Source organism: Mytilus edulis, chromosome 4, assembly GCF_963676685.1.
Source record: "Mytilus edulis chromosome 4, xbMytEdul2.2, whole genome shotgun sequence".
NCBI lineage: Eukaryota > Metazoa > Mollusca > Bivalvia > Mytilida > Mytilidae > Mytilus > Mytilus edulis.
In genome coordinates this window covers 22,120,575-22,135,377 of record NC_092347.1, presented here as the reverse complement: position 1 = coordinate 22,135,377, position 14,803 = coordinate 22,120,575, and the positions used below count along the sequence as shown (strand labels likewise).

The 14,803-nt window shown below is 31.5% G+C and overlaps 1 protein-coding gene across 1 annotated transcript; it reads left to right on the top strand.

Annotated features, from left to right (window-relative positions):
• Positions 1 to 11,636: 11,636 nt before the first annotated feature.
• On the top strand, positions 11,637 to 12,561 carry LOC139519216 (M-phase inducer phosphatase-like). The gene has a single exon (XM_071311161.1). It carries the CDS (start codon positions 11,752 to 11,754, stop codon positions 12,547 to 12,549), a length of 798 nt encoding a protein of 265 aa, XP_071167262.1. The 5' UTR covers positions 11,637 to 11,751; the 3' UTR covers positions 12,550 to 12,561.
• Positions 12,562 to 14,803: the final 2,242 nt, after the last annotated feature.

Genomic DNA, 14,803 nt, shown 5'->3' with positions numbered 1-14,803 from the left:
CCAAACAAGTTTGCTTTCTTCACATTTTTCCTGTGATAATTTGACTCCTATTATGTTTTGAAACATTACAAATTTTCTTTTTTTAATATTTTTGATCATTGCAAAATGATGTACATGTATTTACAATTCTTAGTACATATTTTTATGATTGAGCTTGAAGAATGTATTGATTTCAATTGTTTGCTCAGAGAGTTTTCATCAAGGAAAGGAACATTTGCTTTTTCTATTTTTTACTAATGTCTGAGTTTTTTACACAGACCAGGCTGGGTGATTCAAAAAGTCTTGTGTTGCAGCTTTATAAGAATTTGTTGATTTTTTATTAAACAGTTATTGTGCCAAGAAAATATTAAGTATATAGATAATCTATATAGTAAGGCTTTTTTAATATGTTTTACTTGTAACAAAGTTAAAATAAGTAATTGTTCTTCATTTAAGAGTATTATTATTTTTACACATGTATACTGTGTATACACGTGTTAATTTTTTTACACCACAGTTAGTGTGTTTGTCAATAAAATATCAAGAACAGGACCTCATGAGTTATTGCCATTGAGCAGCTTATCTCTGTTGTCTATCTGGGGTGAACAATTTTTTAAAAGTCTGTTCAGTGACCCTGCAAACTACCTGAAGCCAACATGGCAGCTGTAACTACAATTATAAGGTTATTTATAATTTAACAAAACCAATTAAAAAGTACATATAAAATCATGCAAAAGAGGATTTTTTATTGGGAGTGTAACAACAGTCACTATTATTAATCTGGTTTTTTTGTTATATATTAATATATATTGAATATATAAAAACTTATTTTCAGTTGATTGCAGTGGCAACTGACTTTCATTACAGAAAAGAAACTTGGCATTTTAATACATTGAAGTTCATGAAGTAACATATCATAGTAGATAATATCAATTAATTTTAGTGCTCAACCATAATATTTTATACAAAGTATTTTTTATATCTTTATGTTTTATATATAAATTGGACTGTTCCTTGGCATTTTGTCTCCTTTTTTATGATATATTTTTATAAACAGAGAAACTCTTTAATGAAATGTATTTATGCAATATTTGACAATAAAATTTATTAAACTCTGTTGTTTTTATGCTGTGGGATGGCCATTTCCCCTTTTTAGTAATGGCATATTAATTCTATATAACATAAAAATATATAGTTGTCCTATTTTATTCTCATTTAGACAGATTGTTTAAAGTCATAAGAAAAGACTGAGTGGTGAAAAATAATGTTTATCCAATTTTTGAAATAATGCATGTATATATCATAAACTTAGTCCTCTGTGCACAATTTTATCATTTTTTACGCAAATATATCGTATAATCGTCAATTTTTTTTCTCCCTGTCTGTTATGATTGAACAAATATGGCTGCTCATTAAATGCCGTGTTTTGAAGCCAAAGTTTACCGATTGCCACCTTATAGTAAACAAATAATAAAAAGCATGGGTATTTAGCACATGTTTAACATGAACAATCAGATAATTGTTTATTTTAATTACAGATCCATGCTTATTGCAATCACCAGATTTTTACGAGGAGGGTTACGCTCAGGTCACTATACATACAGAAACTATGTCGGTGAATTGCTTCCAGGAAGCAAGCAATTAAAAATAAGTAAACTTCTTCTAAATGTGGACAAATTAAAGAATTTTCCTTAGAAAAAAGTATATGAACATAAGTTGTATAGTGAAAACTATCCATTTAGTTATAAAAAACATATGCATATTTTTTTTTAATTTGAGTTTTCATATGACTTTAAAGAAATAGCAATAAATATGCAAATGCAGCAAATTATCCAAATTGGTTGCCCTGTTCATATGTTATAATGTCCTACCTAATGATATCAACAGTGCAAATTTCGCTGCACGTGATGCACATTTCAACAATTAACATATCTTCTGTGATGCTTGAGAACAAATACGTAAAATATTTAGTATTTGGTCATTAAATTTCCTGCATAAAGAATATAAGGTCCTTCCTCCTACATGCTTGGTATTTGGTATTTAGTGTTATCCTTATCCTGAGTATATTATTTTTGGTACTCCATTCTGCATGTCTGGTAGTTGGTATTTGATATTACATTTGTCCTTAATTAAAAAGTAACAATTTTTTATTTCATGCATCCAAATCTCTTTTTATACGACCTGCGGTCGTATATTGTTATCACGTCGTTGTCAGCGTTGTCTAAAGACGAATGGTTTCCAGATAATTACTTTAGTATAAGTAAATAGAAATCAATAAAATTTTAACGCAATGTTTATAACCACAAAAGGAAGTTTTGGATTGATTTTGGGGGTTATGGTCCCTAAGGTTTAAGAATTAGTGGCCCAAAACAAGCATTTATCTAGTGTCAGGACAATAAGTTTTGTATAAGTATTTCAATTGTTCTGAAATTGTACCCCAATGTTTAATACCATAAGTAGAAGGTTGGGATATATTTTAAGGGTTACGGGGCAAACAGTAGGAATAAGGGGCCAACAAGGGGCCAAAAACAAGCATTTTTGTAGTTTCAAGACAATAAATTGAAGTTATCTTTCTTTGTCCAGAATGGTTGTTGAATCACTTAAAACCAATGCTTTATGAAATCTTCTTTGAAAATTGGAGTTATCTTTCTCTGTCCAGAATAATAGTTGAATCAACTTAAATCAATGCTATATACAATATACAATGCAATATTCACTTTTACTACCAACTGATAAATGAAAGCAATCTTTACCATTCAGTGATTAAAAGCACTTTGATTAACATTCTAGGGTTATGTCCCTTTACAAGTGGAAAACTTGAAGATTTTTTTCGTTTCTGTTTTCTTAACTTAAGTTTGTCTCAACTAAATTTAAGAAATGTGTATATAATTAATGCTTATTACCTCTAAACTCAGTTTAAGTTCAATTTTTGGCAGCTTCACTTTTACAGTTCTTGAGTTATGTCCCTTTATAACATTATATGCTAGCAGGGGCATCATCTGTGTCCCTTTGGACACATTCCCCATTTATTTTTTTAGAAGTTACTATTAATTAATATTAATTTTAACCATGACTGTATGACATTTTATATTTTAATACTTTATGATGTATTTAAATGAGTAGTTATTGTTGCAAACTCCATTAGAAATTTGAATTGAGATCATTTTTGAAATAAGGGAAAGGGGGAGGTGAAGAAAAAAAATGGGGGGTTCAATTTTTCTTATTTCAGATTTTAGAAATTAAAAAGAAAATTTCTTCAAATATTTTTTTTCAGATGATTAATATTCAACAGCATAGTGAATTGCTTAAAAGCCAAACAATTTTTTTATGTTCATAAGACCACATTCATTCTGTGTCAGAAACCTATGCTGTGTCAACTATTTAATCACAATCCAAATGCAGAGCTGTATCCAGCTTGAATAATGTGTCCATACTTGCCCCAACCGTTCAGGGTTCGACCTCTGCTGTCGGATACAACTGCGCCCTGCGGATCATTTGGTTTAGATATACCTTTGTCAAGAACACATTAACCCAAAAATTTGAAAGCCAAGAATGTAAAAGACCTAAACAAATGAATTATATATATCACTTAATGAGACCTAAACAACATTGGGTCAAATATGTTTGATGTATGGATTAGTTGTAAGGTGTATATGTCTATCTGACAGGTATCCTCCAACCTTGACCTCATTTTCATGGTTCATTGGTCAATGTTGAGCTTTTGTGATTTGCCGGGTACGTCTGCATTAGGTCAACTAAACTTGTTGTATTGAATGATTTTAAACAAAAATTATAAGTTGTATACATGTACATGTATGTATGTCTGTCTGATAGCATTTATTTGACCTGCGTTGCTGTGATGTATTAGTTAATTAAACCTTCATCTTTTAAGTTGTTTTTTTGTTAGGTTTTTTTTACGAGTTTTCGACTTAAGTCGAAAAAGCGAGACGTAGCGATCCTACATTCTGTCGGCGGCGGTGTCAACACATATTCACTCTGTGGTTAAAGTTTTTGAAATTTTAATATCTTTCTTAAATTACACTTGATTTCTACCAAACTTGGACAGAAGCTTGTTTATGATCATAAGTTAGTATCCAGAAGAAAATTTTGCAAAAAAATAAATCCATTTTTTTTGTATTTTACTTTTAAATGGACTTAGATTTTCTGCCAAGAAACAACACATTCACTCTGTGGTTAAAGTTTATATAGAATTTTAATAACTTTCTTAAACTAGTTTGGATTTGTACCAAACTTGCCCCGGACAGAAGCTTGTTTATGATCAAAAGCTAGTATGTTTAAGAAAATTATGTTAAAAATTTTGTACCTGTGTATCTGTATTTTACTTATGAATGGACTTAGTTAACATTACATACAGTCTGCAGTTAAAGCTTTTAAAACATTTATTAGATTCATAAACTATCCTAGATTTTTACCAAACTTGGACAGAAGCTTCTTACAATCAAAAGATAGTATCAAGAGGAATATTTTTATTGATTTTTTTCTTCCATTTTTGTTGAGCCTGCGATTAGAAGCAAAAGTAGGCGAGACACTGGAATCCGCGGAAACGTCTTACAAGAACTATAGGTCAACTATACTTGATTTATGGAATGATTCTATGGTGTAGACGTGTGTCTGGTAGGTATTTTCTGTCCTTGACCTCATTTTCATGGTTCAGTGGTCATGTTAAGTTTTTACGTTTTCTGTTTTTAAAGGCAGTGCTTTAAGGCCTGACTTTCAAGTCATGAGGTTCATCTTTCCTTGCGCAAATCTTTGCTGGGGGTCATTTTGCAAGAAATAGATCCGGAAATGTTTAAATTTCTCCTCTACTTTTTGTGGTATGTATTGGTTTTTGTTCCTTTCATTTACATTGGGAAATAAAGAAACGATCAGTGTGTATTGTTCGTTTTAAAAATCTGTTTATTAATGTGTCTTTTGCATTATAAGCAGTCAATCTGATTACAAACTATCATTATTCGAATTCCGTGTGGAAAGAGGTCCGTTCAATTTCGAGTACTATTTGCGATCTAAAGATATTTTAAAATCATTTCACTCGTTGATATAACATGATATTATAATTAAAAGTCGACTGACCGTGAATTATATTGCATAATATACAGTTTAAAGTATTTCTGTACGTGAAGCCGTATGACGTTATAGTTATTTCGGTCTCAGTTATGTAAAATATGAAATTATCGTTCCTGAATAGGGTTCCACTAATTAAAGACAAGAAGTGTCAAAAAGTGATAAGAAGCGACAATAAAATTAAAATAGCGATAAGAAGCAACAATATAATTAATTAAGCGAGAAGAAGCGTCAAGAAGACTATATAGCGACTATACATAAATAAAAAAAATGTCATTGCAACAACTTATTCCCCATAGATATTAAAAAAACATGCATTATTTTTTATTATAGGGGCGGTTTTAAAACATTTTTTATATTACTGTACATTGATAGATAAAAAATATGTTTTTATTAAGAAGAAAGGGATTAGTTTTTATTAGATATAAAAAAAAAATACATTTTATGCACACGCTAAAAATTGGCCATCAAAACAAAACAAAATTCAATTTCCTTTTAAAGAATTTATTGAATCAAAACCATGCAATATCATTTCCTTTCTAACAGTGAAATTCTTCTTTTTCATAGGGACATATTTGATAGGTGTAGCTTCACCCTATCACACCAAATGAGAATAGCCTCGTGAGAGAATTACGATTCGCTTGTCCCATGTTAGTTATTGTCGCTTCGTCACTAAATTAAACTTCTTGTCGCTGTTTGTCTCTAAAATTCTTCTTGTCTCTTATTAGTGAGACCAGTCAGTTCCGTCCTTAACTTCCGTTTTTGCACTGCAAAACAATCACACAATTAACGATGCCTAGTCCTTGTTGGTGTGTACCTGAGTGTCATTTAAGAGAAGGACTTGCATTTCTAAATGACTTAATAAGAAGGAAAAGTTGGATCAACGCCATGGCTCAAACGTAGATTGTCATGTGCGATGCAATCGTAGAACCCATATCAATCAGCTGTTGTTTGCAAGGCACAATTTTTACTGAAAACAACTACATTCAGAAAACTATTCATGGTAAAACTTTATTTTCTTTAAGAAATATATACTGTTATTTATATAATCGCCATGCAAGTAAACCAAAGTCTGTTTGCAACCGCAATTATCGTTTTAGAATAAAAAGGGGGGTGAATTCAAGACGTCATAACTTTTGGGATTACGATTCAGTATCATCTGTTTGACATTTTTTGGTTAATACTACAATTGTATGGTTTTTCTACAAGAGATATATTATACTGATAATTATTTTAGCAGTAATTATGTAAATTTCGGTTGTAATGACAAGAATTCATGAGCTATGCCTCGGGCTTTCTTGAAAAATATCAATGACAATGTAAACAGGAACAAAACATTGACATGAATGATGCTCTCCACCTATGTTATAGTTATTTAGGTATGTGTGTTGCACAAGTCTTTCACAAGTTTCAAAAAAGCTAATGTTATAAAACTTTTTTCAGGGCACATACCCACTTTATAGAGACTTGTCTACTGCCATGCATTCCCATCCTATTTTCATGCACCATTTGTAAGCAAGAGACTGAATGGTTTACAAAATTAAAAATCAAGACGGTGTCCCGTTAAACCAAAAGAACTAAACTGGATGAATATTGTAGGAGAAATCTAGAGGAAAGTTTTGATTTGTGAAATTGGTTTTCCTGAACAGATGTACATTCATCCTGCAGGAAAGATTTATAACTGTCCACCACCAACTGACGAGCTAATGTTGAGCTTCACAGATGGAATTACTCAAACACCATAAATGCCTATGTTTTCAGCACAGATTTCACAAATATGACACAGCTTTGCATTTTTATGCCCCACCTACGATAGTAGGGGGGCATTATGTTTTCTGGTCTGTGCGTCCGTTCGTCCGTCCGTCTGTCCCTCTTCAGGTTAAAGTTTTTGGTCTGACAAGGTAGTTTTTGATGAAGTTGAAGTCCAATCGACTTCAAACTTGGTACACATGTTCCCTATGATATGATCTTTTTAATTTTAATGCCAAATTAGAGTTTTTACCCCAATGTCACGGTCCACTGAACATGGAAAATGATAGTGCGAGTGGGGCATTCGTGTACTGGGGACACATTCTTGTTTATACCTGTTAAGAGTCGAAAACTAAATATTATTTTTATATAAATAAACATTTATTGTGTCATTTTAGAACTTATATTTTTCCAAAGGATGCATGAATGAAAGTAGTGAAATTCATTTTGCTTTGATATATAGATTTGAATTACAATTGTTCATGTTATTGTAATGCATATAAAAATAAGGAGATGTGGCGCAATGTAAATATATGATATTCTGTGAGTTTATCAAACTAAAGGGGATAAGAAATGGGTATAAGCAGTTACAGGACTGTACTACTGTACAATCTCCAACAATGAGAAAAACTCATACTGTAAAGAGAATTTCTTATTTACAAGTAAGTTTTGTTTTTGCATTGAATAATTTTCTTCTATTGTCTTAAAAGCAAATATGGGAAGTGGTTAAAATGCTAATGAGACAGCTTTTATGGCCACCAGATGTCATTGTTACCTTGATTAAAAACTCCTTTTTAGCTCACCTGACCTGACTCATCACTTGGTTTCGTCGTCCATAAACTTTTACAAAAAATCTTCTCTGAAACTACTGTGCCAAATTTAACCAAACTTAGCCAAAATCATCATTGCGGTATCTAATTTAAAAAATGTGTGGTTAGACCCGGTCAACCAACCGAGATGGCCACTATGGCCAAAAATAGAACATACAGGTAAAATGTAGATTTTGGCTTATAACTCTGAAACCAAAGCATTTAGAGCAAATCTGACATAGGGTGAAATTGTCTCTTCAGTGAAGATCTATCTGCCCAGGAATTTTCAGACAAATCTGAAAACCCGTTGATGGATTGCTGCCCCCAAATTAGTAATTTGAAGGAAATTTTGCAGAGTTTGGTTATTATCTTAAATATTATTATAGATAGAGATAAACTGTAAACAGCAATAATGTTCTGCAAAGTAAGATCTACAAATAAGTCAATATGACCAAAATTTTAAGTTGACCCCTTAAAGAGTTATTGCCCTTTATAGTAAATTTTTTACAATTTTCATAAATTTTTGTATTTTTTGTTAATTTTTAAAAAATATTTTCAACTGTAAATACTGGGCCATGTTTATTATAGATAGAGATAATTGTAGCACCAAGAATGTTCAGTAAAGAAAGATCTACAAACACATCCCCATCATAAAAAACACAATTTTGTCATTTTATATGTGTCCGTTGTTTAATATGCACATAGACCGTCCAAGGTGAGCGACACAGGCTCTTGAGAGTCTCTAGGTCATTAATACAGGTAGATAACTTTATCATGTTTATACTGAAAAATAATTTTGCTTGGAGGGAGAATTTTAAAAAAGTTCTGTCTTCAAAAGAGTTGACATGTTACTATGTACATTAACCATTATGTTACTTGATGTTCTAGCAATATACACAGAACGGAGACTAGTCAATCTTTGTGAATTATTTTTCATAGGATAGGAGTAATTGAATATGTGTATATAATCAATAATTAAAAATAGTTTTATTTACATTAAAAAGGAAAAGTTATTATGTCTTAAAAATGCATTTCATGGCGAGGTACAGAAAATATACTGTAAACAGTAGACTATAGATATAGGTGAACTAGGTACAAGAGAACTCTAAATTTTAAATACTACAAACCACCTCTGTTCTATGGAAGATAATGATATAACTGGACTAGAAATACACACAACCTGTAATTAACTGCCTTTACAGCGCTTTCGCGCTTTGATTCAATAACCCTAGAAGCAATAGGTCAACTTTATTTGGTGTAGGTAATAATGGTAAGGTGAACATGTATGTCTCACTGTCATGATTTATTTGACCTTGACCTCATTCCCATGAATCTTTAAAAATGTGAGGTTGATGTGAAACAATTTATCTATAAGATACTTTCAACATAAATCAAATTTATTGAGGCCGTAGGTTAACCTCTAAATATCTTGTATAGTTTTTACTTTGATTTTTTTGAATCTCTTGGGGTTTTTCCATTCTCCTTGAGGCTTTTAGAATGGTGCTAGTAAAAATCGTTTCGGCGTCAATAAAATCCTTGAAATATAATGAGCGACACTTGTCAGTTTTCTTGTCGACGTGTTTTCTCTTTCCCTCTTTTTTATACGCCCGTCAAAATTTTGACGGGACGTATTATGGTATACAAATGTCCGGTGTCCGTCCGTCCGTCCGTCCGTCTGTCTGTCCGTCCGTCCGTCCGTCTGTCCGGCGTAAACATGTCGCACTGTAACTTGAGAACGACTTATCCAAATTTCATGAAACTTAATATAGTTGTTTCTTATGATGGTCAAATGATCTGTATACTTTTTGGTGAAAATAAGATTAAAACTTTTTGAGTTACGGCACTTTGTAACTAAAACAGGGGTGTGTTTTTTTTCACATGTCGCACCGTATCTCAAAAACGTTTCTTGATTATTGCTTAAAACTTTACACACTTCTTAGTTATATTAATCTTCATATCTGTATACTTTTTGGTGATGATTCAAAATTTCATTTTTGAGTTTTCGAGTATTTTGTAAAAAAGGGGGAGGGTTTTTTTACATGTCGCGCCGTATCTCAAAAACGATTTATGATTATTGGTTAAAACTTTACACACTTCTTTGTTATATTAATCTAAAGATCTGTATACTTTTTGGTGATGATTCAAAATTTCATTTTTGAGTTATTGAGTATTTTGTAAAAAAGGGGGAGGGTTTTTTACATGTCGTGCCGTATCTCAAAAACAATTTCTGATTATTGCTTAAAACTTTACACACTTCTTTGTTATATTAATTTAAAGATCTGTATACTTTTTGGTGATGACTCAAAATTTTATTTTTGAGTTATTGAGTATTTTGTAAAAAAGGGGAGGGTTTTTTTTACATGTCGCGCCGTATCTCAAAAACAATTTATGATTATTGCTTGAAACTGTACACACTTCTTTGTTATACTAATTTAAAGATCTGTATACTTTTTGGTTTGATTCAAAATTTTATTTGTTTCACATGTCCCGCCATGTCTCAAAAACAATAAATGGTTATTGCTTAAAACTTCCTCAGAAACTATTTATGATTATTGCATAAAACTTTCACACAAGACGTCGGGCGTATCATGCGCTCATGGCGCAGCTGTTTATTTTGTTTGCATTGCTTTTGTTTTTTCGTTGTTTTTTTTGGGGGGGGGGGGGGGGGGGCAATGTAATGATCTTATGAGATATCTTATAAACTAAATGAGAATGAGATATCTTATAAACTAAATGAGAATGAGATATCTTATAAAGCATATACGATATCTGACTTATATAATACTATTTATAACATAACTTAATATCATAAACTATATGAGATATCTTATCAAAAACTATATGAGATATCTTATCATAAACTATATGAGATATCTTATCATCATAAACTATATAAGACATCTTATCATAAACTATATAAGACATCTTATCATAAACTATATAAGATATCTTATATATTATATGAGATATCTTGAAAGCTAATAAATAGTAAAACGGCTTGCCATTCTATATAGTTCAAAACTTAGAATGTTATGTACAGTCGAAACAGAGAAAACTATATTACGCGACATTATATATATACTCAACAACAACAAAATACGAAAACTTCAGTTATTCCTTTGAGTCCGATTTATTTTTCATATTACTTTTAAAATGGTTAATTAAAATTGAAAAAGTCAAAATTATGACACAATGAACATTATTGAGTCAAATATCTATTTATTTGAAAATGATGAAAAAAAAATTGATACAAGATTTTGACTCAAAAATGTTTTAACAAACATGCAAAAAAGAAAAAAAATGTCTAACCTCACAACGAAAAATCTTTCATGCTTAGTTTTTCGTCGAAGTTTGTTCTTTTGACCAAACTGGCAATATCAAAATAACTGATTATAGCTCATACTTTTATTGGATGAAAATTTCTTTGTATACTAAGAATTAGCTAAGGGTTAATATCCTAAAATATACGAAAATATACCACTTTATAAAATTTAAAATTGTTGAAAATATTGTAAATGGGAGGAGTTGAACGCTATTTAAGTTGTAACGTTTATTTAAGTCATGTAACAATCATGGTGCATATTTAAAAACAGTTATGGATAACAAAATTACTAAAAAAATATCTACAAAAATGTTTAATGCGGTTTTATTTTATTTTCTTCTTTTAACATTTTTATGCTATCTTTCATTACTCCTTTTTCTAAAAAAAAAATATTCGAATAATCGTATTATTAGTGTTATTTAACCGGATTTATTTCATTATATCTAAACTGGAAAAATCTTTAATCAATTAACAAAATTATCGTTAATCAACTGACCATATTTCAGCCATTACATTTAAAATCCTCATTTCGGTTGAACCTTTTACTTAATTGCCTTATACATTAATTAAGAATCTTGACAAACTATGATTAGCCGCGCTTTCATCCTTGACATGGTTAATCAGAAGTCAAAGCTAAGGTCAAACGACAAGGAGTGATTAGTCATGAAATGATCGAGTAATGAAGTGAACACGGTTCTGTAAAATTATGATTTGTCAAAATATCAGTCCTCTATAAATATTCGTGATTTACCTTACAGAGTCAAATCCAATCTCGACTTTTGTGAAGTAAGTTAACCAGTTACAACAAAAATGATCCCTAAACAATTATTTCGAGACGATGGCGAATGCTACCAGATGGCAGGTGGCATGGAATACTTTGAAGTAACGAAACCAAAATCGGACAAAATGTTTTTTGTGAAACTTGATGTAAAGAATCCGATTACAAAATGTCATCATGCTGATTCCGTAAAAGCAGCATTTGCCGTAGACAAGCATAACAAACCTTGCAGCGATTTGAAGACTGTCGTCAACACACTGTCAGTGAACGGCGACTTGATTGCAGATTGCAGTAGAACCTACTCTCTCCCGACAGTCGCAGGAAAACACCAGGATCTGAATAGCATCTCGCCACAGACACTTTCTGATGTTATTGATGGTAGCTACAAAAACGTCATCAATAGTTACCGAATCATCGACTGTAGATACCCGTATGAATTCGAAGGAGGTCACATCGAAGGAGCCGAAAACAGGTATTCTCATGCCTCCGTCTTGGAACTTCTTCAAAAGCCAACGGCAGAGAATCAAATTCTTGTTTTTCATTGTGAGTTTTCATCAGAACGAGGACCTAAGATGATGCGTTTCCTGAGAAGTAAAGATCGTGAATTGAATAAAGAAAATTATCCTGGTTTGAACTACCCTGAAGTATATTTATTAGATGAAGGATACAAATCCTTTTTCAACGAAAAGTCGACGTATTGCGATCCTATTACTTATAAACCGATGATCCATTCTGAACATTCGTCCGATTTACGTCATTTTCGGGCAAAGTCAAAGTCTTGGACCGCTGGAGAAAAACGACGACATGCAAAAAGATCCATACGCCTGTAATATGAACTTACGTTTTGTTATAATAGTGCTACGTGCTACTCTAATACAAAGTAACTGTGATATATAGTAATTGTGATACAAAGTAACTGTGATACAAAGTAACTGTGATACAAAGTAACTGTGATACAAAGTAACTGTGATATTAAGTAACTATGATACGACGTAACTTTGATACAAAGTAGCTGTGATATAAAATAACTGTGATACATATAACTGTGATATATAGTAACTGTGATACAAAGTAGCTGTGATATGAAATAACTGTGATACATATAACTGTGATATAAAGTAAATGTGATGTAGAGTAACTGTGATACAAAGTAACTGTGATATAGAGTAACTGTGATACAAAGTAGCTGTGATATAAAGTAACTGTGATATTATTTAGTTAATGTTGTATTATAATAGTAGCTATTGGACTTGTTTTGTTTCCTGTTCATGTTTTGTTTCATATTTATGTTTTGTTTGTTTTCTTTATTAAAGTTTCTATTGAATGAAGTTGGTAGTTATGTGTTTCTTTACGTGTTTCATCTGTTTGAGATGATTTGTAAGTCTTCCAGATTTTTTTCAAATAAAACCAAACAAACACTTAAAACAAATAAAACGAAAGAACAAAACAAGTTGGACTTTAGTTTTGCCTTATAAAAACAATGCAGAATGATCAATTATACAGATTTAAATTTACATTTTATTCATGGAATGACTGCGATATTGTTTCTGTCTATGAAGAAATAACATCAAAAATGTGGTGCACACAGTATAACCCGCGTAGCGGCTTATTTTAAAGTGTGCACCACATTTTTATGTTATTTCGAATAGACAGAAAAAATATTACAGTCATTTCTTAGAATTTAATTGTAAATTCCATTTTAAACCGGAGTAAACCATGAAAAAACGTTGATGACGTCAGATGCATATGACAAAATTATGTCTATGAGCTGATAAACATTACAACTTCAGCCAATCAGACGAAGCGTTACATCCAAAATTAAATTACATATATATATAGACATCTAAACATGGAGACAACGAAACGACGTTCCAATTTCCCAATTTGGATAACCAGAGGTTATACAGGCCTAACACCCTAACTTATATATACTTAATTTCAAATTTATACCAACAATGTCAGCAAATTTTTATTCTCTCCTCAGCGTGATTCGATTCCTTGCTTTTGTGACATCACTGCTTGCACTGTTGCCAGAGACCTAGACCACTCGACCAACTAGGATATAAATAACAGCTTTTGTTAGTTTCAGACCTGTTTGGCTTTATCTAGGAGTGTAACATAGTACATGATGTATAGTCACAAAAAAATAGTGTACCTTTCAGATCAGCAGTATTTTGTCCGTCGTAAAAGATGATACTAACCTTGCCGTCACATTTATATTCAACTTTAAAAATCGACCATGACTTACTTTAATTTAAAAGTATGCAAGAATGGAAAAATAATAAATTATTATACTTGAAGAATTCAACCTATTTATGTACAATAACATCTTTAAATGAGAAATTTCATCGAATTTGTACTTACATGAGCGACACGACGTTACCATATATGTGGAGCACGACCTGCTTATCCTTCCTGAGCATCTGAGATCACATCTGATTTTTGATGGGGTTTGTGTTGTTCAGTCTATATTTTTCTATGTTGTGTTTTTTTTTTAATTGTTGTCCGTCTTGTCGTCTTTTATTAACCTTTGGTATCTTTTGTCCCTCTTTTGTTAGTTTTTCCCTTTAGCTATCAGCTTGTCTTCGTCTTATGAAGTAGAATATTTCTTTGGTATTTTACGCCTCTCTTTTAAAGGAATCTTTGCATAAAAGGGTATCCTCTGTCAAAAAGTCACGAAAACAAATCATATAATTAACACGCAGTGTAAGGGAGGTAATCAAACATTGTTCTTTTAATTGATTTGGATTTACTCCCTTATATTGCTTTTAAATTGTTTCAATTGTCCTTTAACCAAAAAAAAAACTTGTTGCCCCTAATTACTAAATGGTTTGAGCCATAACCCCACAAAATCAATCATAATCATCCCTTTGTAGTATGGAAACTTGTGGTATAATTTCAGAGAGATTCATCATACAATTTAGCACAAGTTATTGTCTGGAAACTACAAAAATGCTTATGTGGGCCTCTTTTAATTTTAGCCCCTTATTCCTAAACATGGGACCATAACCCCCAAAATCAATCCCAACCTTCCTTTAGTGGTTATAAAGCTTTCATGAGTTTAAATTCTATTGATTTCTTTTT